The 26,718-nt window shown below is 40.5% G+C and overlaps 1 protein-coding gene across 5 annotated transcripts in view; it reads left to right on the top strand.

Moving 5' to 3' along the window:
* LOC122816488 (UPF0488 protein C8orf33 homolog) overlaps positions 1-24,357 on the top strand; it is a 483,857-nt gene extending 459,500 nt beyond the window's left edge. For all 5 annotated transcript variants that reach the window (XM_044089317.1, XM_044089314.1, XM_044089315.1 and 2 more), the window contains one exon: positions 19,455-24,357. In XM_044089317.1, the coding sequence (XP_043945252.1) occupies positions 19,455-19,657 (203 nt within the window). In that variant the 3' untranslated portion in view covers positions 19,658-24,357. The remainder of the gene's footprint in view (positions 1-19,454) is intronic.
* The last annotated feature ends 2,361 nt before the right edge of the window (positions 24,358-26,718 follow it).

Below are 26,718 nucleotides of genomic sequence, written 5' to 3'. Positions count from 1 at the left end.
GGATTATACAACTCAATCTGTGTATATATGTTTTTGTCTAATATATTGCACACTTGCTTTAGCAACGATTGAAGTCGGCTATGCATAGAGTATTGTATTAACAGATGACAGACCAATATTGGTCAGTACCACAGATGTTATATACAGCTTTTTTTCTGTGTGCTTTATAATGATATGGGTATCTCATTTGATATATACATATATATATATACACAGTTGGGATCTATTGTGTGTCTTTGCTAATTAGGATAATTGTCATGGTTCCTAACTAGTTACAGTTCACCCTTTTTACAGACCAAATAACTTTGGTTTGGTCTCATTTACTATACCAGGCTTTTGCATTATGAAAGCAATACACACAAATGTAGTTCTCTATTCATACAATTGGACAAACAAATTAGAACCTTACGTAGCAACATTTGACATTCCAGGCTCTTCAAAGCCTACCAAAATCGTAACATAACACCGAGAGGCTTAAGAGTCAAACATCAGCCTTTGGTCAGTAAAGCAGATGAAACTCTTTTACAGGATTGGAAATTGGCTCAGCAGAGGGCATCTATGTCATTTGTGAATATATTAGCCTCTTTTTATGAAAGGATGGTACAAGTCAATATTTGTGATGTGCAGGAAACATGCAATCAGTTGAAAGAATATGAAAGTTTACCCAACTTTAAGGATAAATTGAGTAAATTATCCAGGGAATTGGTGGCCTTTGAGAATGGTCTTAAGGAGAAAAAATTACATAAATTCAATAGGGATGTGCAAGACTGTGGAAAGGGCAAACCCTTTGAGTCACAGAGAAGTGTGAGGTTTGCTGAGGGCACCGGGACTCCAAGCAATCCCACTTTCACATGCAGAAAAAGACCTAGGTCAATATTAAAGAAGGATTCCTCGCAAGGTACCACCCCTGGTGAGGAATCCTCTGCTACAGATACGGAAGCTAACCACGTTAGTGACTCCCCCATTTTAAAAAAGGGTCGCAATTCTCAATCCCCTTTAGATGTAGAAGAGATAGGGGGGCGCAAGCACAGGCATAGACACTCTAGAGGGCTTTCTTCAGAGTATAGTGAAATGAATCCTACATTTTCTAACATACACAATATCTCTAGTTATGTACTAACTTCTAATCAAGAAACTCTGTTAAATAAAGGACTTGGCTATATTCCAGGATTTTTTGTGGACGAAAGTGATTTTGTTGTTGATACTTTGGCTTTTTGTCGAAAAATTAACTTAAAATTGTATTTTGATCAACAAGATAATACTCAAAGATCTACTGAATTTCGCTTCTTACCATCCAGTTTTAATCCACCCATGGATAAGCATGTAAATATATTCCAACAAGCAATTATTAAAGATTTGCACCATATTTTGGGTTCAGGTAACATCTTGAGACAGAATCTTAGCATGGATGAACAACAGGCACTACTTGATCTCAAATCTAATTCCGACATTGTCATTCTTCCAGCAGATAAGGGTGGGGCCATACTGATTATGGATTCCAGTTATTACTGGGCTGAAGGTAAAAGACAGTTGTCTAACAATCAGCACTACTTCCATATGCCTGTAGACCCCACCCCAAATTTTAAAAAAAGCCATTGACGCTTTTCTTGATTCTGCAGTAGAGGAAGGAATCATCAGTGCAAAAACAAGAATTCAACTAACAGTACGGGACCCCCGCAAACAATATCTATATCTCTTACCCAAAATCCACAAATCCCTTAGGGAACCTCCCGGTAGACCTATAGTCTCGGGAATTGGTTCACTTACTGAACCCTTATCTGTCTATCTAGCAGAGCACTTGAAGCCCCTACTGGCATATATCAGGGCCAGAATTAAAGACACAAGTGAGTTTCTTCAAATAGTTTCGGAATCCCAATTGGAATCTCATTGGCTTATGTGTACTTTGGATGTGAAGTCTTTATATACCTGCATTCCCCATTGGGCCAGATTGATGGCATTGGAATTTTGGCTGAATAGAACCAACATTTATCCTCCTGATTTTAACACTCTTTTAGTCTGTATGGCTGAACACATACTTACCAGGAATGTTTTTTATTTCCAGGACCAATGCTACTGGCAAATTCAGGGTACAGCTATGGGGGCTTCTTTTTCCCCTATTTATGCGGATCTATTTATGGGGTATATAGAGGAACAGATCATCTATGATGGTATGCATAATTTATATTTGCCTGAAATTGATATTTGGCGGCGCTATTTGGATGACTGTTGGCTAGTTTGGAGAGGGGGATCAGAATATCTTACAGAATTTGTGGAGTATCTCAATTGTAATAAGTGGAGTGTTGAATTTACTGTTAATTATCATGCACAAGAAATTGATTTTTTGGATGTTCATTTGGAGCGAAAACTAGATCACACACTTAGAACAACAGTCTACAGGAAGTATCCACAGTACAATAGTTTGCTACATGCTTCAAGCTTACATCCCAGACACACAATTAACAACATTCCTAAATCACAATTTCTTAGAATTAGAAGAATTTGCTCTTCAGAGCAAGACCTCACCATATGTCAACAAGATTTGACTGACCGATTTTTAGAGAGAGGGTATAAGCATGATAATGTTCAAAATGCCTCTACATGGGCATGTAATCAATCTAGAGAAAGTTTATTATCATACAAATCAAAACATTCTCGGGACAAACAGGATATTATCAGGCTAGTCACTACTTTTGGGAGGAATGCTTCTCAGTTCACAGATATTATCAATAAAAACTGGAACATGCTTAAAGGTAACATAAGATTAGATGACTGGTTGGGGGAGAGATGCAAATTTTCATACAGAAAAGGTAAAACTCTTCGATCACATTTTTCTTATTATAAAAGGATTACATCTCAATCAAGCCTGTATCATCAAACCACTCTCTCTGGAGACAGACTAGTGGGGTGTTATCCATGCGGACATTGCTCATTTTGTAAATACATTTTCAAGACCAAGAACTTTACCAGTAAAAATACAGGCAAATTATTTGACATAAAGTGTTTTGCCAACTGTGGAAGTGAGTGGGTCATTTATTTAGTAACTTGTACATGCCATGCGTTTTATATTGGTCAGACCTCAAGGCAGTTCAGATGTCATATGTCTGAACATTTGGGTGACATTAGGAATGGTAGAATGACCAACGCGTTGTACAAACACTCACTCACTCATCCAACAGCCAAATTTACTTTTACCATTATTGATAGAGTTTTTGGAAATAAAGATTTCAGAACAGGATGGCACGATTTACTTAACACTAAAGAAAAGAAATGGATAGTGAAACTAGGGGGTCTTTTTTCCCCAGGTCTTAATGACAAGTTATAAAACTTTTATCAAGTTTCTGATAAATGTCCAGTTATTATTTTAATAACCTATATTCTTCTGAATACATTCAATTTTTGTTGTTAATTTTTTATATACATATGTATACATGTATTTCATTTGCACTACTTTTTTGGGTCTAACAGGAAATTATGTCATTATTTGCTTCATTGGTTCCATTATTTAAATGCAGTTTGTCAACCACAGATCATGTATAACCACTGAAGAAAGCTATAAGCTGAAACCGGTCTGGTTCAAACAATAAAATATTTTTGCTTCTATTTCTGCTTCCATCCCTGGTGCTGGCCTTTTTGTTTGTTAAATATCCAAGCTACTGTGGCTCGTGCATCTGCCGTTCTTGCTAGCACATTGTTTTTTGGAGTAATATACAAAAGTGAGCATTATGCTCTGTTATTGGCCTGATGGGGGGATGAGGACCTCCTTTGATCAATAAGATATACCTCTAATGAATAATCTGACTATATAAAATAATTTTCTAACAACAATAAACACATGGTGTTCAAAGGGTAGTTCATTGTCTGTGAAAGTTCCAAGTCCTGAATGACAGAGACTGTTTTAAGCTATCATCTTATGAGACCGGATCATCGGTGCACAGGTTTGGTAAATGACACAGTGCTGAATTTCTTGGCATTTGACTCCATGGTCCAAGCACCACTTGTTAGTATGTCTTAGGCTCTCCCGGTGAATCTGCAGATCATTTGGAGAATTTGACAACTCTTAGTTTTCAATCATGAGCAAACTTCATCAGCCTTGATGTAAGAAATGTAGATATCAAATGGGGAAGGGTCCTAGGACTCATGGATACTGTTTGCAAATACCCTTTTTGATTAGAGTGTACCTCCAGCAATAATAGGCTTGAGTTCTTTTAATGAGGCAGTTTGCTTCCAGCATTAACTTAGGAGATTACTTTTAACTGCATTATCTTATCAATAATGCCAGAATATGGAATGATATTAAAGGCCTTGGTTAAGTCCTCTTATACAGTGTGGATTGATTTGCCTAAGTCTGATGCTTCAGTGGTTTGTTCAAAAAAGTCAACCAAGTTTAGATGGCAGGATCTGCCTTTAACAAACCCAGACTGGTTTGGGTACAGGATTTGAGGACTGCATGTGTTCAACAAGTTTCATAATGATGTGTTCCATTAACATACAGATAAAGCTGGTGAAGGTTATAGGTTTGTAGTTAACCCACATATGTAGTGGGTTCCCCTTTACAGAGTGGGATGAATACAGCAGATGTTCTTCGTGTTTCATTGTTGCAGTCATCACACTTGGGTTGTCTGCCTGCAGGTAGCCCTCAGTTGGCCCGAATACCGGAGTCTTAGGATTTCTGCATCGGATGCTGTCGCTTCTTCCATGACGTCAGGGATATAAAACAGAGAGCCGATGCCATTACATCGGTCATTCTTGCCGAGGAGGAGCCCAAAGCAGAAGCAGTTCGCAAGTGCCGGTTGGCCGCTACCTGAAATTTTTCGTTTTTGAGTTTGTAATCCTGAAGTCTTCTAAAGCTAAGTACCCCATTGGGGATCCTTTTTCCGTGCTCTAACCGATGTTAGAAAAAGTTAACAATTGTCTTGCCTGTGGAAAGCAAATATCTCACAGAGATTTTCATTCTTACTGCGTCACCTGTTTAGGCCCAGACCACAACGTCCTTCACTGTCGCTTTTGTGCCTTGTTTAACACCCAAGAGATTCGTTGTCGGGCTATCTTAGTCGCTAAATTCTTTGGCTCTCATTTTCCATATTCCAAAATGGCTTTCATAAGCCATCCAACTACTGATCTTCCGAAAAAACGTAAAGATAAAGACAGAGACAGACCGCATAGGTCCAAAACTGCCAACGACTCTTCCATTAAGCTGGTCACTAGTCAGCCGGTACTCAGTAAGGAGCCTTTGCAGCCCCTGATGCCCGCTTCTATAAGGTTACCATACGTCCGGGTTTCCCCGGATACATCCTCTTTTTGGGCTCCAGTCTGGGCGTTTTTTGAAAATTCTGCAATTTGTCCGGGTTTTTTAAAAACCCGGACAAATCGCAGAATTTTCAAAAAACAGACATCCCTATTGCAGCGGGATTGTCCTGGGATCAGCAGTCAGATCCCGAGTCTGGCACTGCCAGTTACAGTCTCGTTAAAACAGCCTCCACTTTGTTTTTTTTGTTTTTTTTTGATTGGCCCGTGTACGAGCCCATCAAAAAAATCGAAAAACAAATCTCTGTTCAGTGCGGAACTGCTTGATGTTCCACATTGAACAGAAGAGGGTCTGCTGTGCAAGTTTTTGATTGGCTTGTATACCGGCATATGGGCCAATCAAAAATCACCAAAAACGGAGCTACTTCTCTTTAATGCAAAACTGCAATGTTCCGCATTAAAGACTAAAGATTTTTTTTTTTTTTGGTCTTCACCTAGTGTGAAACAGTACTGCGGTGGTGGTGCTGCGGTAGCGTTGTCGCCTCACAGTAAGACATTGTCCTGTTCGATTCTCAGCTAAAGCGTCTTCTGTGTGGAGACGTGAGTGAATGGGCGTACCTGCGTTGAAGGTTGTGCGTCAGGGCTGGCAACTCGGTACGTAAAAATCTACTGCCAATCATTAGAGGACCGGAGTTCCGCTGTGGCGACCTCTAACCGGGAAAAGCCGAAAGATACAACAACCTAGTGTGAAACAACACTTTTTGTCCTGACCCGGCCAGTCAAGAATCTGGCAGCCCTAAGAGGACTAAAAAATATATATAGTCCTCTTTTTCTTATAACCAAATATGGTAACCCTACGCTTCTACAGATTCGCAGGCCTCTGCTGAGACCCATTCAGAGTCCGTTATTCTGTGAGATGCTTCTTCAACTATGGAACCTGCGGATGTCTCTACCTTTGATGGGTCCGTAGCCACTGTGCAGGCACCTGCTTCTGCAGGTGTATTACGACCTACCGATGTTAGAATTAAACCGACAATTTCATTTTTAGCTAAAACTACCGAGATTCTGAGGCCCAGAGTACGTATTACGCCGAGAAAACCGATGACCAAAATGCATGCTCAAGATCCCATGCCACAAAAACAAATTCTTAGAATGGCTGAAGACCTTATTACACTAATTAGGGGAAGCCAGCCTTCCCCTACTAAGAGACAAAAGAATTGAGTTTCATCCTGATTCTACAGACCAGGTGTCTGATGACTCTGACCTTTCTGATTATCAGGGCATGCCCTTATCAACCTATGAGGATTCAGATGCAGAGGAATCCATTCCCTCTGCCTCCCCTCCAGAGGATTTTTCTTTTGGTGAAACCTTGCATACTTTAAGAGAGCATTTCCGCTGGGAATGCCAAGACTACCCTTAGTCCAAAAAGAGACTCAGAGAATTTTTAGAGGTGCCTCAGCACAGGCTTCTAGCTATAGCCCCTATCCTGGATGTTGTAGATAATGTTTTTATGGAATCCAGTCTTACTCCAGATAGTTTACCCTTGGCCTCTAGGAAAACTGGCAGGTACTACAGAGTACCTGATTCCCACAAATTTCTCTTCAAGAATCCTACCGCGGATCCAGAGACCATTTCCCAGGGACCTAAAGGTATTAAAGCTACTACAGTCAAAAATCCTACCCCTTCAGGCAGGGATTCCAGAGCTTTAGACAGATGGGGTAAGAATGTATATACCTCTGCAACTCCTGCCATCAGGGCATTGAATTGCCAGTTTCACATCTTGAAGTACCAGCAGCATATTATGGAACTAATTAAACAAAAAATGGTATTACTTCCAGATTGTGCAGAAAGTAAAGACTTACAAGAGCTAATGCATTCTGCAAACCAAGTTAGTAAGCATACTTTGCAGTGTGGCTTTGATGCCCTAGAAGCATCTTGCAGGGCTGCAGTCACTGGGTCTGTACTGAGAAGGCATGCTTGGCTGAAGGAACAAACCTTGCCAGATCATGTCAAATCCAAGTTGCTAGACGCTCCCAATAAGGACTGTTTACTTGGCATCAAAGCAGAAGAGGTTCGTAAAAAGATGGAAGAAAAAGCTAAATCTATGCAAACTGTTAAAGAATTCTTAAAAGTGCAATCACCTAGATTCAGTAGGCATTGGCCTTCTAAAAACTGGTCCTTTCCAACCCCTTCCAGGCCTTCTCAGACCAAGCCCAAGGGAAACAGCCCACCCAGACTACAGTCTCAAGGTATGCAGAGATCTAAACAATTGAGTGCCCCCACCTCAAAAACAGGGAGTGGTAAGCCGCCCCCTTATGGAAAAAGTCCACAATGACTTTTCAGTTCTCCTTCCCAGCCCTGCCCAATTACTTGTGCCCCTGGGAGGAAAACTTGCCCTTCATGCAAAAAACTCCATTACTCAAGACAGATGGGTCCTAAACAATTGTATCCCATGGGTACAGGTTCTACTTCCATACCCTGCCAACCCCAAGCGGGATTCGGGATTCCAGACCTTCCTCCAAACCAGTGGGCAGAGGCTCAAAAGCAAGTACTTTCCCTGCTCAATATCAGAACAATTCAACCTGTTCCAGTAGAACAAAGGGGGCAGGGTTTCTACTCCAGACTTTTCCTGGTGCCCAGAAAAGAGAGCTCTTGGCGCCCAGTCCTGGATCTGTCAACTCTCAACACCTTTCTGGTGGTCCTAAAATTCAAGATGCTTACCCTACAACAACTTCTCCCTATGCTAGCCAAGGATGCTTGGTTAGTCACTCTGGACTTAAAAGAAGCTTATCTGCACATCCCCATAAGGGAGTCATGCAGAAAATATCTACGCTTCAGAGCAGGCTCTGTACACCATCAGTTCTCTGCACTTCCCTTTGGCTTATCTACTGCGCCCAGACTATTCACAAAGTGCCTGGCTCCAGCCATTGCATACTGCAGGCAGAGAAATATCCAGATTTTCCCATAATTGGACGATTGCCTGATTCAGGCGGACAGTCAGGAATTGCTGCTTCAGCACCTGGCATCTGTAAAAAGCCTTCTCACTTCATTGGGGTACACCATCAATGAAAAGAAATCACAACTGGTGCCCAGTCAAAAGATTGTATTCCTGGGATCAAGCTTGGACAAAACTTCCCAGATGGCAATTCTCACTTCAGAAAAACAGATCTATCTGACAAACTACATCAAACAAATGGCCACCAGAACCCAGCTATCTGCAAGGAAAATACTGCAAGCCCTAGGGTTCATGGCCTCATGTATTCTGCTAATTCCATATGCAAGACTGCATATGAGGAAACTTCAATGGTACTTAAGTCTTTGGTGCCAGCATTCTCAGGACCTGGAAACAGTCATTCCAAACATACCTTGTCTAAGGGCAGAGTTCCTTTGGTGGGCAGAAGCAGGCAGCCACAACATGGGACTGCTTTTCAATCAACCCCTCGCTGCCCAAACCCTGACAACAGACACATCAGACTATGCATGGGGGGCTCACATGGCAGGCAAGTACATTCAGGGCCACTGGAGCCCAGCCCAGATTATCCTGCACATCAATCAAAAAGAGATGCTAGCTGTACAGAATGCTCTGACAGCCTTCAAATACCTAATCTTTCCAGGACAACTGCTGATAAAAACGGACAACACCACAGTTATGTGGTACGTAAGTAAGCAGGGGGGAACCCATTCATACCTACTCTGCAGGCTAGCCATGGCCCTGTGGAACACAGCCTTGAGCAACCAAGTGCATCTACAAGCTCAATTCCTGCCAGGCAAACAAAATTCACTGGCAGAAGACTTAAGCAGAAATCTCCTAGACCCACACAAGTGGAAATTGGAGCCCAACACCTTCAACCTTGTGACCCAGAGGTGGGGGACACCGGAAGTGGACCTATTTCCCTCCCCCGAAAACCACCAGTTGAGCAAATTCTGCACCAGGAACCCTCACAGCAGGGCCTGGAAGGTGGATGCCCTATTCTTTCAGTGGTAAAACCTCTCAATCTATGCCTTTCCCCCTCTGCCCCTCCTCTCAGAAGTACTACTCAAGATAAAACAGGACAAGCCAAGGTCAGTTCCTATTGCCCCAGACTGGCCACGCCTGCACTGGTACCCACTCTTGCACAGTCTGACAACAGTGCCACCCTGGCACCTTCATCAGACTCTTACCCTGCTGTCTCAGCAGGAAGGACAGATTTTGTATCCACAATTGCAATCCCTAAACCTTGCTGCCTGGCTTATCCCTTGAATACAGCACCAGCAACCCTCAACAAACAGGTGCTGGACATCATTCTTGAAGCTAGAAGGCCCAGTACTAGGAAGATATTGTTCTTGGAGTCAATCTCAAGGGAAGGACACAGCAGTGTCCTTCTTACCTCTAATCCTGGATTACCTAGCAGAGCTACTCCACAAAGGCCTTCCCTTCTCCTCCATTAAGATTCATGCCTCTGCCATCTCAGCTCATTATAATACTGAACCACCTATATTTTCTCACTCTCTCATCAAACAGTTCCTGAGAGGGACTAACAAAGTAAGGCCCCCTAGGAGAGCACCCACCCCTGCCTGGGACCTTAGCTTTATACTGGAAAAGCTCACACTTCCCCCTTTTGAACCTGCAGCTTCAGCAGAGTTAAAATTCATCTCTTGGAAAACAGCCCTGCTTTTAGCTATAACTTCAGCAAGAAGAGTGTCAGAGTTACAGGCAGTAATGGATGTGGAACCCTTCATTATTTTCCATGCTGACAGGGTTTCCCTCAGGACTAACCTGTCCTTTATGCCTAAGGTGGCGTCCAGTGTGGCTCTAAACCAATCCATCCATTTGCCAGTCTTCTTCTCTAACCCTCAGAATAAAGGGGAAAGGATCCTGCACTCCTATGACGTGCACAGACAGTTCAGGTTCTACCTTGACAGGACTAAACCTTTCAGAAAATCTGACCAGCTGCTATTCAGCTTTGCTATAGGGGAAGAGAGGGTAAGGCCATTTCAAAGCAGACTATTTCCAAATGGATAGCACACTGCATCCATTTCTGCTACACGCTCCATGGAAAACCTACCCCACAGGGGATCAGACCACATTCCACTAGGGCTACTTCCACTTCTACAGCATTTCTCAGGGGAGTCCCCTACCAGGGACATTCTGGAAGCTGCTACCTGGAGTTCTGTACACACCTTCAACAAGCATACCAGTTAACCATTTTTTTCTAAATCCAGAGCTGGATTTGCTGCAGCAGTCTTGCAAGGCCTACTAGCCAGCCCTAACACTTCTTGACTGCCTCCACCCTTCCTCAGCTTTGGGAATCAACCCAAGTGTGATGACTGCAACAGTGAAACCTGAAGAACATAGTACAGTTATGTACACTTACCATAAATATAGAAGTTCAAGCGTATTCACTGTTGCAGTCCTGGTTTCCCTCCCTCTAGTCCCCTGGCTTTCTCTATCTTTCTACCTCTCCTCCCTCTGGCCATTCCTAATGACATTGGTAATTACTTTTTACTGATGGTGTTCCCCACCATATACTAGCCTCCTATTTGGGGGCTCCTGACATTTGGGGCAAGAAAAACTGATGTAATGGCGTCGGCTGCATGTTTTATACCCCCTGATGACCTGACATCATGGAAGGAGCGACAGCGTCCGACAAAGAAATCCTAAGAATCTGGTATTCGGGCCGACTGAGGACTACCTGCAGGCAGATAACCCAAGTGTGATGACTGCAACGGTGAATACACTCGAACATCTACAATTATGGTAAGTGTACACAACTGTACTTTCTCCATGCTTCTGACATAAATCCAGTGAACAGGCTGAGATCGAGTTGGCTTAGTTACTGCTTGTTGCCAACAGGAATACAACCTGCCATATTGTCTGGGCCAAGGTTCTTAGCCTTGGAGAGAACATCCTGTGCATAGATTGGGGATGGGGTGACACTGGCATGGTAATTGGTTGTAGAAAGTTTGGGGGGGATAGTGGGTAAAGTCTGAGATTAATTTGTCTACTAGAATGTTGGCTGTGTCTTCAGGGAATGATTATGTGGTGCTGTTTTGTATTAACTCAGAGCATTGCTAAGTATTACTTCTAAAATTTCTGACATTGCTAAATAAGGCTTTGTAATTTTCCTTAGTATTGGTGTCGGTTCTTAATTTGTGCTTGCTTTTGAAGGATTTGATTTTGCTACTACATTGTTTATTGATCTTTATGAGCTCCTCTATAGGTAATGAGGTGTTATGTTTGCTCTTACAGGCTGCGTTTATTCCTCTTATTATGTAGTTCATTCATAATAGAGTTCCACCAAATGTACTTGTTTTTGAATAAGGCACATTATTGTGCCTTTTGAGGACTGAAACCTGAATGCAAGCTGGGAGGTGTGTGTAGAACTTATCTCTGAATATGGCAGCTTACTCCCTGAGCAGTACACTTTCAAGGAGCTGAGAACTTTTGTTAATTGATGTTTACCTCACATAATGCATTGTAACTTTACCTAATTTCTTGCTAGGTGGTTAGAGCACCCTCCCTGCCTAGACTCCCAGCAGCCATTTCCCTTCTCACTCTGCACCCCCAATATCCTCCCTTATCTAAACCGTGTAAATGTATAGAATCATTAGTTTAACCCCCAGAAGCTAGTATCTGAACCATATAATCTACGAACGTACTGCATTAAGTAAAGTATTACATTTCAACCCAAACATGCTGTTAGTAAGGTGTTAGCCGCTTAGATACTTTGTTGACCCAGTGCCCCCTCAGCTGAGCTCTGCTCTCTGCTTCACTGATTGTGTTCTGCTCTGCTGGCTTAGTCTTCTTTGCTCCAACCCGCTCCGTTTGCCCTGCAGGCTCACTCTGCTCCCCTACCCTGCCCCCAGTTTCCACCTGCCCCCACTACTCCTACCTTTATTCCCACCTCTATTCTCCACCCCATTATCTATCACCCAATCCCACACTCTTCTCCTCATCAACCACTCCCACCCTCCACCAATTAACCAACCTTATCCATTATATCCCCTACACTTTTCCACACCCCTCACTCCTTCTCTCACCCTTATCCACTGACACCAAACTACCTTTTCCCACCTGCTCAATTTACCATGCTCTCTCCACTTTCTGTAACCCTTCCCTGCCACTCAATCTTCTTACTTCTTCTAATCACTCTGATCCATGCTACCTCTTATCCCATCTCCAAACTCCCCCCTTCTTTCCTACCCCTCACCTCCTCAACCAACTCCCTTCCTATCCCTACAACCTCTCACTTTCACACCATATCCTCCTGTCTTGTTCAACCAAATCCACTCCAGTACTACAAATGTAAGATCACATCCTCCTCATTGAAGCACAACACACCTAAAGCAATATTGCTTTCCCCACATAACTTAAGTAGCAAACCCAAGCTCCTGCTCACATCTTCATTTGCCAACCTCTTCTTATCAGGAGATGTACACCCCAACCCTGGACCAAAGACTAGGACCAACCACACTCCTCCAATCACTACCCATACCACCAAGCCTAAATATCTCAAACTACTTACCATTAACACCTAGAGTTTGTGAAATAAAATATCCCACTTCCAGGCTTGGCTAAACCATACTCTACCAGATGTAGTTGCAGTCTCTGAGACCTGGCTTAAACCCCCACATTCCTGACTCTGAACTCCTACCCCCTGGGTTCCAAGCACTCGGACAAGACCGCCAAAATAAGAAAGGAGGAGGAGTAGCCTTAATTTACTCTAGTCTACTCTCCATCACTCCCTACGCAAACCCCATTCCTCAGTTCAATAACGCTGAACTAGTCATAGGAATACTCAGAATGAATGACCATAAAAACATTTGTGTTATGGCCCTCTACATGCCCCCTGGACACAACAGCAGTACACTTGAAGAAATACTTCTATGGGCCGCAACCAATATTACACTGGAGACATACATTTTAAGGGATGTGAACATTGACTGGAACAAAATCAATTTAAAAACTCCCTCCATTTCTATTAATCTATTTAACTTCACACAACTTATATGTGACATCACCAGACCCAACATAAAGAATCCCCCTGGGACCACTCTTGACTGGATGCTTGTCTCCTACCCAAATAAAATCTCACACTGAGACACCTTACCAAACTGCAGGAGTGACCATTTGCCAGCCTTCATCCATAGAGAAACCTCCTCCACTCCTCACCTTCACCAATACATCCTTTCTCGAAACCTCACTAACTTTAACCCCACAACTTTTTCCTACTCCCTCAAACTTACAAACTGGGACAGCCTAAAAACACTTCCTCTAGATAATGCTGTAGACTTCTTTAACTCTACCTTCTTAAATACCCTGAACTCCCAAGCCCCAGCTAGAAGAAAACGTATTAAACCCAACTCTGCCCCATGGCTAACTAAAGAAACTAAAATCCTTATGCAACAAAGAGACAAGGCCTGGAAACTTTATCACCACAATAAAGACCCTGTCTCCCTTCTAAAATATAAGCAACTCCACAGCCTAGCCAAAAAACAAATTATAAAAGACAAAAAATCCTACTATACCAAACTCCAGGCTAACCATTCCAAAAACCCCAAACAGTTCTGAAACTCCATCAACTGTCTTCTAAACCCAGGTACCAAACAAAATCCTTGCCCAGACACCAGCAAAACAAATAGCTACTCTATTCAACTCCTTCTTTACGAACTCTATAGCAGAACTCACCAAGACCTTCCCAAATAACGACCCCTCCACCACCCTCAAAGCCTCCTCCCTAACCGCTACCAAACCTCCCATCCCCAGCAATCCCCCTTCATTTCAACGCAAACCCATATCCACTGCTTACATAAAAAAACTTCTCTCCAAACTCAAGCCATTTTCCAATGCCCCTGACTATATCCCCCCACTATTCCTAAAACTTGCAGATGATGGTATCGCAGTCCCTATCAGCATTCTCATTAATAGATCCATTCTGGAATCCTATATACCCAAACTATGGTGCTCTGCCTTTATCCTACCCTTCCACAAAGGAGGCAAAAATAACTTCTCAAACTTCCGACCTATAGCCATTCTCTCCCCTATCTCAAAAATTCTTGAAAAATGCATCCACCTCCAGCTCATGCCTTTCATTACCAATAATCAACTGTTCGCCCCTACTCAGCATGGTTTCTGCCCTGACCACAGTACTGTAACTGCTCTTCTCTCTTACCTAGACATAGTAAACTACGCCCGAGACCCTGGAGAAATTGTATCTGCAGTCCTCCTTGATCTCTCCAAAGCATTTGACACAGTCTCCCACTCCCACCTCCTTAAACACCTCTCTAACCTTAATCTATCTCAAAACACCCTAACCTGGTTCAGTAGCTATCTCACTGACAGATCTCAGGCTGTCAAGTGGCAAACTGGCACCTCAACCTTCCTTCCCATCCCAACTGGGGTTCCCCAAGGATCCATACTTGGTCCAATGCTCTTTAATATATTCATTAATGATTTCCATGCTGCCATCCCAAACACTAAGATAGTATAATACGCAGATGACTCAACCCTAGTCTGCTGTGCTTCTAACCTACCAGAGCTCCAAAGACTAACTCAAATCGCCTTCTCAACTACAGAGAACTGGATGCTTCAAAATCACCTCTCCCTAAATGCCAACAAATCTAAGATATTACTTTTCACTCCCTCTAAATCCCTCCCTATCAACAAAAACTCTTTCAAAATAGTTGGCCATACCAACTCATCCATAGAAGTTGTTTCATCTGCTAAACTTCTTGGGGTTACTATTGATAAACACCTAAAATTCGATACTCATATTCAGCTAAATATTAAGAAAACACATCAAAAACTTGGCATGTAGTACAGAAACTCCCACTTTCTCTCACCATCTACAAGACAAGCACTCGCTACTACCATCACTATTGTATGGTGCTCCTCTTCTAACTAACCTGTCTTCCTGTATCACCTCCGAACTAGAAATCTGTTACAACAAAATCTCTAAATTCGCCACCAAATCCAAATACACCTCCCATAACTGTTTTATCTCTCCACCAGCTTCAGTGGCTAGAACTTCCCAACTTCCTTATCTACCTCCAACTCACTTCAGCCCACAAACTAATTTTTAAACCCACCAGTTGCCCAGCTCTAACTAACATCTTACCTACATACACTCCTCACAGAACTCTAATATCTGCCCACCAAAATCTACTTTCTGTTTACAAACCAAACCGTCCTGCCGGCCAACTTCTATCATTTTCCCTAGCAAAAAAATGGAATTCTCTCCCTCCCACTCTAAGAACCTCAGAAAACCTTGAACACTTTAAAACTCAGCTCCATTCCCACTTCACCCAAAATTGGAACTGCAGTTGCACTCAACCCACCTAGCCCACTAAGCCCTTACCACAAGTTAATCTACCCCATACTGACTACCTAAAACAGTAGCCTCACTTTGAATATAACATTACTTAGTGTTCTTTATCTTAAATGTATATATTGTAAATAGCTTTTCAACTGTCCTCTTTCCCCTTCTGGGGAAGATTCTCTCTATTGGCAGTTCTTAAACTTTGATGCTATTAACTAAATCATCCTCACTTCTCATCCTGAATGAGGATGTACACACTTCTTATCCTGAATGGTGATGTATACACCCCACCTTCTCTAGTTCTTTTTTGTCTGTCTCATCTCGATACTTTTTAAATAATGTACTTTCCACCTACATTCACCTCTCTATGCAAATTTGTGTTTAAACAAGTCATTCTATAACTACATTCTAATGAATAACTACAGTCAAATGAATAACAACTGTTATTTTACAACCTTACTGTCATCATCTACCTCTCAGTGCAACTAATCGTCTGTCTCAACTTGTCCCAATCCTAATACTATTGTATGTATGAATATAACTTACAAATGTATATATGCAATACATGTTGCCATTTTCTGACTGTACCCTAATATGTTTTACTATGTAATATAACTTTTTGCTTATTGTCACTGTGTATTATAGATATGTAGTAATACTTTATTGCTTATTGTTACTGTGTTTTTGGAGCTTTTCTCCCCGGGCCTCCACCGAAAACAGGCTCCCTGAGCCCAGTGGACCTCCCCGGTCATCAAACTGGAAATAAATAAATAAATAATATGAGATGGGGTTATCAAGGGGAATAGGGTGTTTGAATTTCATCAGGTCATCTGTTAGCTGGAGTAGATTTCCTTTAGGAGAGAGGGGTTTTGAGTTAACTCAAGTCTTACACTTAGTGTTACTGCATGGTCGTCTGGTTTGACCAGTGATTTGTTAATCTAGGTGCTGAGCATAGGGGGGCTATAGTGGTAACAACCTGGTCCAGTATTTTTGGGCCCTTCAATGATATTCAGACTAGCTGGTTTAAGAAGAAGAATGAAGTCCAGGAATCTTTGAGCATGTTTATTTGTGGGGATGCTATAGGTTTTCCAGTTAGTGGAAGGATAGTTGAAGCCACCCAGGAGGATATAGTTGGGTTTGATGGTGAAGTACGTCTTTGTTTAAATATGTCTCATGGTCTGCCGGTGTCGTGGTGGAGTATGGTAGTTGACTGTGATGTGGTATTGGGTTTTGATTGGTTGTTAGCTGTGATGTGTTATTGGGTTTTGATTGGTAGTTGGCTGTGATGTGGTAGTGGGTTTTGATTGATAGTTGGCTGTGATGTGGTTCTGGGCTTTGATTATCATGAGAAAGATGTGGAGGAGTTCTGAGTCATTGTCCTACATTAAGAGTCTGGAGGTGAATTTTTTTGTTAACACAGACACTCTCCCTTCAGTTATACCTTAAAGTTTGACGATGTGTTTGAAGGAGTGGTAAGCACTAAAACTCTGCATAGTGAGGATACTTTTGCTGTTCTGCAACCATGTTTCAATAACTACATATCTATTTATATTTTCAGTGGTTAGGAGTGCCTGTAAGGAGTGCATATTTCTGTTACTAGTTCTAGAATTGAACGGTGCTCCCTTTTTATGATTTTGATTATGTTCGGCTGTGTCGGTGATTTAAGGTAACTGACCTTGTCTGAAATGAGATTGTGGGGAAGAAAAGTTTTTGTGCCAATATACAAAAGCCATGGGGAGAAATATGCAGGCCATTCCTAATACAGCAGCCAGAGTTTTAGACAGCTCCTCCCAGGCTAATATATGTTGGATACCCCTGGAATGACACTAGTAGTTAAGTCAGTAATTAACTCAAATATCTTTTATTTCTATTGAGGCATATTCTAGTAGAATACTGCTCAGTACTAGTATCACCCCCCCTTTTTCAGATGAATGTTCAGAGGGTTTCATCACTTCCTTCTTCATATAGTCCAAGAAGGTGAATCTCAAGTCAGACTCCCACATGCACAATGACCAGATCATATGTGTGCTTTGGGTAAGGGGACTTTGAGGGCTTTCAGTTTACAGTGATTTCAAGGTGAAAGTATTTCAGATCTGTTAAGTTTTTAGCCTAAACTCTTGTTCCAGAAGGTATTGCAGTTTGCATGACTAGTAGGTAATCGTAACTTGCTGTAATGAAGCTCTAACTATGTAAATCAAAATGCTGAAAGTCTGCAAAAACTAGATGGAATTCCCCTTTGCACAGAAAAGCTGTATGGGAAAATGTGGAAGTTTTCCCTTATCCCACCAGTATGTGATTGTGGATTTTATGCAAATAAATAAGGGTATGTAGAGGTGCAGAAGGTGCTTGTTTCTTGAGTAAAACATGTTTTCAGGTATTTTGTTTGACAATGCAATGTTTCAGGTATATGGCATTCAGCATTTTGATTTCCATGTTGTGAATTTCAATATAGCAAGGTTTAGATGCTCAGTAGGAACTGTTATATTTGGGTTCCTATTGGAGCATCGAATTTTCAATTGTTCGAATCAGTAAAGGTCGACCTTTAATGATCGAACAATTGAAAATTCGAATTCATCAAAATAAACATTAAAAAAAAAAAAAGAAAAAGTCTACGGTGTAGGCAGGGGGTCAAACCCCCCACACCCACCACTACTTAAATATACCAACTCCGAGATCGAGCTACAGTGTAGAAAAGGGAAATCTTCCCTTTCCGCACCGTAGTTCATTAAAGTGCAGTCTCAGAGTTGGTATATTTAAGTATTGGGGGGTGTGGGGGTGCAGGGGGGATTGACCCCCTGTTTTAACCCTTCAGGGTACGTTTTCTTTCTTTTATTTATTTATTTATTTTTTTTAATTTCGAAGTTACGGAACTTCGATCATATGGTGTCGACCATATGGTATTCGAAGTTCCATAACTTTGATTTTGTAATAGGTAACCGTTATATTTTTCCCTTGAGACTACATTTGCCAGTATTGTCCTTTAGCTAAGTCTCAGTGATGCACATTGTTTGGGTTATCGTTTTGATCTTACACTTCAGCTATGTCCTATTTGTTCTTCAGGATGTTTGCATTTAAGTGGCACATGTTTGCAGAGCTTAAAAGCACTGAAATACTTCAGTCCTGTTAGCACACCAGTATTGGCATTAATTTTCTGCCCTTTAACACCTTACCTCTGGTGCAGCTGCCACCTTTGCTCCACACTAACTATGCTTTTGCATCCTTAGGCCTCTATTAATAAGCCTCTGTGACTAAGTGGTTGGAATGGTTATTACAGATGTCTGGACTGAGTTGTAGATGTCTTATAGTTCTTTATGGGAAGAGGATCTTGGCTGAAATTTATATTTTTTGCAATTTACAGTCTGATAGCTGTTTTCTTTTTTTTTTTTCTTTTTTCTGCCAACTTTAGTGGTTTTGACCTTAGTCTTAAGATTTGGGCGGAACACAGATTTACCCTGGTCTTCTTAAGTAACATACATATGTTTGATTACTAAAACATGTAAAAATATATTTGTTATTGAGAAGACATACCAGTTGCATATTTCTTGACCTTTTCTCCTAAAATTTGTGGTTTTCTGGCAAGTTTTAAGAGCAATATTTGAAAATCTGTTCCTGATTTAGTGCCTTTGTGCCCCCATATTGTTTGCCTCTGTCAAGAACTATTGGACTAAGAGGTTGATAGGTATGATTACCAGTAATGAGAGTTGACACTGATAGTTATACATATAAGTCTGCACTGTGACACATGAGACTGTGATCTTATGACTGTGCAGTAGAAACAAGGAACTTTAACATCAAAAAGATACAGGTCATTACAAAATTGTATTTTATTGTCACTCTTTTTCTGCTTCTAAGTTTATTTACCATATTAACTGCGCTCTGGTCAAACTCAACATTCTCTTTCTTTTCTTTAAGCATCCAAGTCTGCTCGAGTAGTAGCAGTGATGTCCAGTACAAAAAGCAAAGTTTTCCGCAGATGTATGGATTTTTCTGGAAGAAATAGTACACTTGTGAAATCGCCATCCTGCACTGCTGTGGAAAATAGAGTCCAGTGTACTGCTGAGGCCACATTTGTATTTACCCCGGCAAAAAAAGAGTTCAAGTTCAATTTCTTTTGAGGAAAAAGTTTTGCTGGAAAGCTGCTGTGTACATTATTCATGTTAAATCATCTTTAGAAATCAGCTTTGGCAAAGTTTGCTGTTGCACCAGCCCTATGTTACTCGAATGTCGCCAAATGTTCATGCACTTGGTAAGATTGAGTATCTGAGGGATTTCACATCCAGCCATGCCTGTAAATTCAGAAGCAAACATTTATAGAATGATAAAGTAGAGCACGAAAGATGAATCTCTCTGAATAATTTCCAGTCAGCAGATGAACTAGAAACAGGAAAAATTAAAAATATTGAAAATGTTATTTTATTTTTATTTATAAAGTTGATTAACACGGAGAGTTGTATTTACTTGTAGATCATTTGCAGTACCAAGAAATGCCCTTTTATGCAAATAATAATGGGAAAATAGCAATAAAGTTTAGGTTTAATAATAGGTCATTTACTTAGTATCATGGTAAGCATCACAGTGGCTTGTAATTAGGTTACCATGAGGAGGAAATGTGTAGACACAGTCACACCTACTGTAGACTTAACAAAACAGAAAGAAAACTTCATTCTTCCATACAGAATCGTGCATAGCATGTTTAATAGAATTTAATTTCTTCTATAAGTGAGAGGTAGTTGTCTTATAAATGATGCATTAATTTAGATGAGAATCTCTAAATGTGTACTTGGTATACAGGAGGGTAGAAAATAGAAGTATATTCACTGAGGCACAGAATACAGAAGATTTGCATATGGCAGTAAAAACTGGTATACAGCAGAGCTTGTTTATGGTTATAACTGTTCAGTGTGTAGGATACACTCGGGGAATAAAAGATGCACAATATGTACACCACAAAGCAGTGTGAGTACGTAGTGTGCAGTGCAGCATAAGAAAGATCTTACTTTTAAGGCACAGTAGTTGTAGGTTATCCAGGATGCTGCTTCCTAGGACTTTTACTTCTAAGCAGAGGTTTCCTAGAGCATTACTGTTTGCTGTGCCTGTAGGCAGTTCTTTATTACACTTTGAAGGGAGATGTTGCTCAGCCTTTCACGTTTGTTTTTGTCAAGTGTGATGACAGAGTTTGAACTGTGAAGAGCAGCTTTGAGATACATTTCCTTGATTTTATTCCAATAATTGAAATGCTTATTTGTGAATTTTCCTTCACAGTAAACTTCCTGGGTTTCTGACAGAATGTTGCTTAGTTGATCATTTTCTTATTTTCACATTGAGTTTGTTTAATTATGTTTTGGTTACATCTTGACTTCTAAACCAGATAAGTGTCCTTTTGGTAGTTAAGTCAATCACCTTTTTTGATTTTATTGCTTGGGGCCTAATCATACTGCCTATTTTGCAAGAGATTTAGTGAGGTTATGCCTAAACACTGTGAGTGCTATCTGAATAGCCTTCTTAGCTGAGATACAGAGCTTACTCAGACAGGCTTGTTCATCTAACAGTTATAATCACCTTTCTGGCATGATTAAAAATAAATATGGAGAAAAGAGTAGGGAGTCTGAACACGAGAGAAAGTGGAAGGCAAAGTAAACATTTGGACAAGAAAGGAAAAGGCTAAAATTTCTGGAGAGTCCTGAACACCTTGAAAAATGCAGGCCCATCACCTGGCAAGCACCACTTTAGAAGCCTGTTGCACAATGATCGAAACTTTAGGCTTGGCTGCTTTTCCTACTGTTATAAGAATACCACTGTGAATTCTACAATTATTTTTTCCACTTCATCCTGTTAGGATAGGAGGCTTGTAAGCTGTCAGACTTGTGCTTGGATAGAGGGGCACTAGTGCTTTAGGCTTCTTCCATACCTATCAGCCAGTAGGCATTAAAAATTGGTACAAAAATCCTTGACAAATAGGTACATCCTGTCAAAATCTGTCATCTAATTAGCATAACATTTGAATTCCAAATAGCACATAACTCTTCCCACTTCTTATAACTCCGAAACATATTTAAAAAAACAGAGTAGCAGAATGATGGAAAATATAAACACATTATCAAAGAGATGGTGTAAAATCTGTAGACTTTAATGGACTGTATTGCAAAATTATACTACACAAAGTCATTTATTCTTTTCTGAAAAGGAGATGTTAGATGTGTGTCCTGTTTAAATTATTAGTGCCACTAGTATGTTGGTCATATAGTGTGGGTGTATAAGACAGTTTCAAATATTGTGAGATGAGATGGGGTTCAGAAAATTGTGAGAAGCTGTAAATTATGCCTGAAAATAGAAACTTTCCTTCAGAATAGGGACAGTTATGATATCAGGTTCCTACCCTTTTGCTGACCCCAGTACCAATTCCCACATTTATTAAGTTTGATTAGCTGGAGCTTACTGTAGTGACATTGTAGTGTGCCTTGTTTGGTGGAGCCCAGTTTTGGTCACTTTAACCTCAAACTAGATTGTAGCAGCCCCTTAGTGCCTGAACACTACATAATAGAGGATATAGAAACTTATTAGTCAGATGTCACACGTTGGCCTTTCCAATGTCTTCCCACCTTGGACAGCCTATCAAATCTAGGCTTATCTGACATTTGACCCCCTCCTTGTTCTACTGATTACTTTGGCCAAGACTGATGTCCTTCCCTCCAGTTGACACAAACCAACCTATAACTTACATGATGCTTTCTTCTCATTGCCAGCATCCCTGATGTCTCATCTACCAGCAGTAGTGTTCCATATACCCTTGATGTCAGGCTTCCTCAGTGCCTGGTACCAGCCCATAAAGCTTCAGCTAGCCATCTCCTTCAGTTTCTGTGCCATTAGTCTACCAGTAAATGCAGTGCATGGGGCTGACCAGCCTATTCCTTTGAAGTCTTCTAGTGGGTTTTCTGAAGTTAGAAGATTTAAAATTTGGCTGGCTGGTGACTTACAAGTGCTGGTCTGTCTGTGCTGGCATATTCAACATTAATGATTAGCCTTCTATCACTCCCGCTAAACAGGGCATGCAGTATTTCTCTGCTTCATGTTCAGACCTTCTACAGAATAAGAAGAACAACTTGGTTGACTTGTCTTCTAGAAAGTGAAGGGAATCAATCTATGATGGCCTGTCCACATGTGCTGGTGAAAAAGAGGGAGTCTCCTCTCCATGCTTCTGAGGTTTGCTAAGATCCTATATTGGATGAAAGAGCTAAATCTTTAATAAATTACTTTCTTGGAATTCGTTTTGGACACGTCTCTAGCATAACTTATATTGGTTATAAATTTTATTTTATGTTAGTGCTGCATTCTTTTTTGATCATTATATATAGAGCTAACTGTGTACCTACATCTGCTTCAGTATTGGCAAAAGCCATCCTCAGTCTTAAACGGAGGATAACCCAACATCTTTATGCCATCTGGACCATGGACCACAGCAGCCCCCTATCAAGCACAGTTATATTTGAAAAGGTTTTGTCAAGTTTTACTACTTTGTACTGGAACCACAATGAAGGCAATAAACCATGACTGCAAAGAAGGAACTACAATAGCACATTTTTTTTAAATGCTTGCCAGTTCCTGGTCTGAACACTGTTATTTTAATCTAAGGGATACTTCAATTAAGGCCAATAAAATATAAGAACTTTTATTAATATTCAGAAATTGCAACTGCTCCTGCCTTGATTGGAGCACATTTTGCATGTAGTCCAGCATTTTCCAGACCTCTAAAATTTTAAACTTAAATAATCAAGACCTAATAACATCATGTACTCTCTTTCAAATGGACTGCACATTATTTGTATTTATCTGAGCACTCCTGTTGTCTTCTTTCTTTTTGACAGCTTGCTTTCACAGTGTTTTTTCAAGTTGCTTGTTTTTTTCATGACGGAGTTTTTACATTGGTTATAGGAGCTGCACTTAACCTTTACCCATGGACCAGCTAAGACAGCATCCAGTACTTCCTCAGGATGACTTCATCAGACACTGAAACAGTGGGCATAACTATCCAAATGATTTTATTAATCCTGGCTCCCCACACTCAGTACTACTTGAGAAAACTACACCACACTCTATGTATGCCATCTGCCTGTGTTAGACAACACCTTGAACTCCTCCGATATTTTAAGGACTATATTCAGTTTTATTTTAAAAAATGTTACATTTTTTCACCTTATACCCATTATTAGGGACAAAAATGCTGGTTTTGGTTATATTTTCTGATTCTCGTTTGTGCATATCCCTGTAACCAGTGTTTGTCCATCACAGGCTCATAGTGCTGAAGGCTTCACACCATTGGTTCATCACCTGAGACCGTTATTGTTTTTCTTTATATCTAGAAAATAAAGCCTGTTGTTTGATACCCCAACTTTGTGGAAATTCTCTCATGCCAAATTAGCTACCACTGCTAAGCAATCACAACTGCTGGCTGTTCATTAGACATTCCCTGACTGGCCTGATCCTACCTCTCTGCAAGGGTCATTCTGCTCCCATGCAAATTTCATGAGGTGTTCTCTAGCTTGCCTAATTTTCCACATCCATGATTGGCTTATTCTGCTACTAGGAATGTCATCCCACTGACCAAGCTTTTTCTGTCAATCCACTGCCATCCTTTTCTCCTGCTCACTACTCCTATGACACATCCCTGATTGCCTTAACTGTTTATAATGTAAAATTTATTTGGTTTCTAGCTTTTAAGTCTTTAACTTTCTGAATCTGAAGTCTTGTATTGATGAAAATCCTTATCTATTTAAAGTATTTTGGAAAAAAAAACATTAAAGGCTGTTTTTGAAAGGAATCCTGTTGGCTGTGTGTACTTACTTTTTAATGCCATAAATTTATATTGTGCGATTTTCTTTGATATTTGAATGTGTGTGCTTTTAGGGCATGCCAGTTGTGATGTAACATTTGGCTCATTTCATTTAGCCGTGTATTATAAGTTAGCATATCAGATTTGATGCCAAAAGACAGTAATATAAAATATGGTGAGAGTACCACAAAAACAGAAAAGTAATATTAGAGAAGTGAGTGAATATCTAAAGTGTTAATAATATAGAAAATTGGGATATGATTGCAGCATGTTTTATACAGTATGAAGAGCGATCACATTGAAAAGTAGGTGTCACCATGGACAACAGTTGCATTTAATGGAGCCTGTAAAGTATTGAAGTAGAGCCTGTCAGAAAGTACAGAAGAGGATTAAGTATAGTGGAGGGAAAAAGAGTTCCAGATAGCTGGAACAAGTTTAATGAAAATGTGTTTAGAGGAGACTTGACAAAATGTTGGTCAAATTCTAAGACCTTAGAGGAGGGAGATTTGAAGGTTTTATTTGAATGACTAAAGTTTTTTATATAAGAGTTTTTAAGTTGTCAAGTACAGAAGGAAGGAGGTTCTTTCTTTAGTAGGGAGGATGCTGGTAGCCATTAAATGCTTACAATAAGTGTCATTAACAGTAACAAAATAAGTCTTTTGTAGAGGTTTCTTTTTTCAATCACAGAGTTCTAGGAGTTGCCAAGAGTGATTATGAGACAAGCAGATTTACTTCATGGATAAGTACATTTTTGCCTGTGGAGATTTGTGTTTGAAGAATGAGTCTCATAATTTTAATGCCTGTTTCAGTAAGTAGATTACTTTAGTTGTGTTGCAGGTGTTGTGGTAGTTGAAGCTAAGTGATGAGTCAAGACTAACACTAATATACTTTCCAGATTTTACTTTGGTAACAGGGTTTTCCCAGAAGTGTTTTGAGTCCAAAAGGAAAAACAGGAGTCTGAGGATCCCAAAAAGCACTGAGCTGGATTTGGAGTTGCTAACTTGAAGCTTTTGAAAAAACACACACACATTTTATTGATGTTGTTTGCAGATGACCTTGTATTGTGGAATTGTGTCCTGTCCTTTAGAGTAAAGTAGTCATCTGCTTACAGTGTTGTTTTTAAAGAAGAGCATGAGGATAGGAAATCATTGTTAAAAAGGAATTGGGCCAAGTATAAAGCCTTGAGGTATATCTGACGTTAATAAACCAAAGGATGAGAGAATATAATTGTAAAGAACATTGGTGGAACATTTTTTTCAGCAGTTGTGTAACCAATTAACATTTAATCAGGGACATTTAAGTTGTCAAGTTTTTCAAGAATCAGAAGATGGTCCTGAAAGCCCAAAATCCTGAAAGTTCAAAATAATGAAAACTCAAAATCCTGAAAACATTCAGGATACCGACACTTTACTATATTCCAGCACAAGTACATACAGAAACAAATAAAACACAAACTATATAACTGTTTTCTAAGTATAAGCAGGGGGGCAAGCCCCACTGCACCTCCCATGTGGGGGGGGGGCTGTGCCCCCCCATACCCCCTGCTACTTAAATATATCAACTCCAAGATTGCACTTAGTGTAGTGAAGTGCAATCTTGGAGTTGATATATTTAAGCAGCAGGGGGTGTGGGGGGGTGCAGGGGGGCTTGCCCCCCTGCATATAGTTGAAGGGTAATATGTTTCTGCATGTACTTGTGCCGGAATATAGTAAGTGTTGGTATCTGTGTGTTTTCAGGATTTTGAACTTTAAGGATTTGGGGCTTTCAGGATTCTGTAGCGCTCCCATAAATAAATAAATATATATATATATATATATATATATATATATATATATATATATATATAGTACAGTATATAGTACAGTTGTGTAAAATCTTACCATAATGGTAGATGTCCTTGCCCTCACCACTGTAGTATTCCTAACGTATGTGGATTCCCTGCCATGAAGCCTGTTGTCCTGCTAGTCTCCCAAAGCCTACTGTTACTTTAAGGTACATTGAATGTCACCTATACACATCATGTAGCTTAGGGCATAAAGGTGATGTTCAGGTGTACCATCCTCAGAACTGATTGCCCCAGTAGAAACAGCAGTCCAGGGCAAACCAAAGAGAACCTACACATTCAGGAAGGAAAAAAGACTAGGGGGATGGAGGGAGGGAGTGAATACTGCAACAGTGAATGCAAGGACATCTACAGTTATGGTAAGATTTTACACAACTGTACTATGTCCTTACATTCACTGCTGCAGTATTCATAACATATGGGAGAGTGCCAGAGCTCAAGAAGAAACTTGGGAGGAGGAAGCAGCAGTAGAGCCCTCTAAGAAGCCATGAAGAATGGCATTAATA

This window comes from Protopterus annectens, chromosome 12.part0 (genome assembly GCF_019279795.1).
Source record: "Protopterus annectens isolate FY-2018-M chromosome 12.part0, PAN1.0, whole genome shotgun sequence".
Lineage (NCBI taxonomy): Eukaryota > Metazoa > Chordata > Ceratodontiformes > Protopteridae > Protopterus > Protopterus annectens.
The sequence above is the reverse complement of the archived record's forward strand: the minus strand, read 5'-3'. Positions and strand labels throughout refer to the sequence as shown.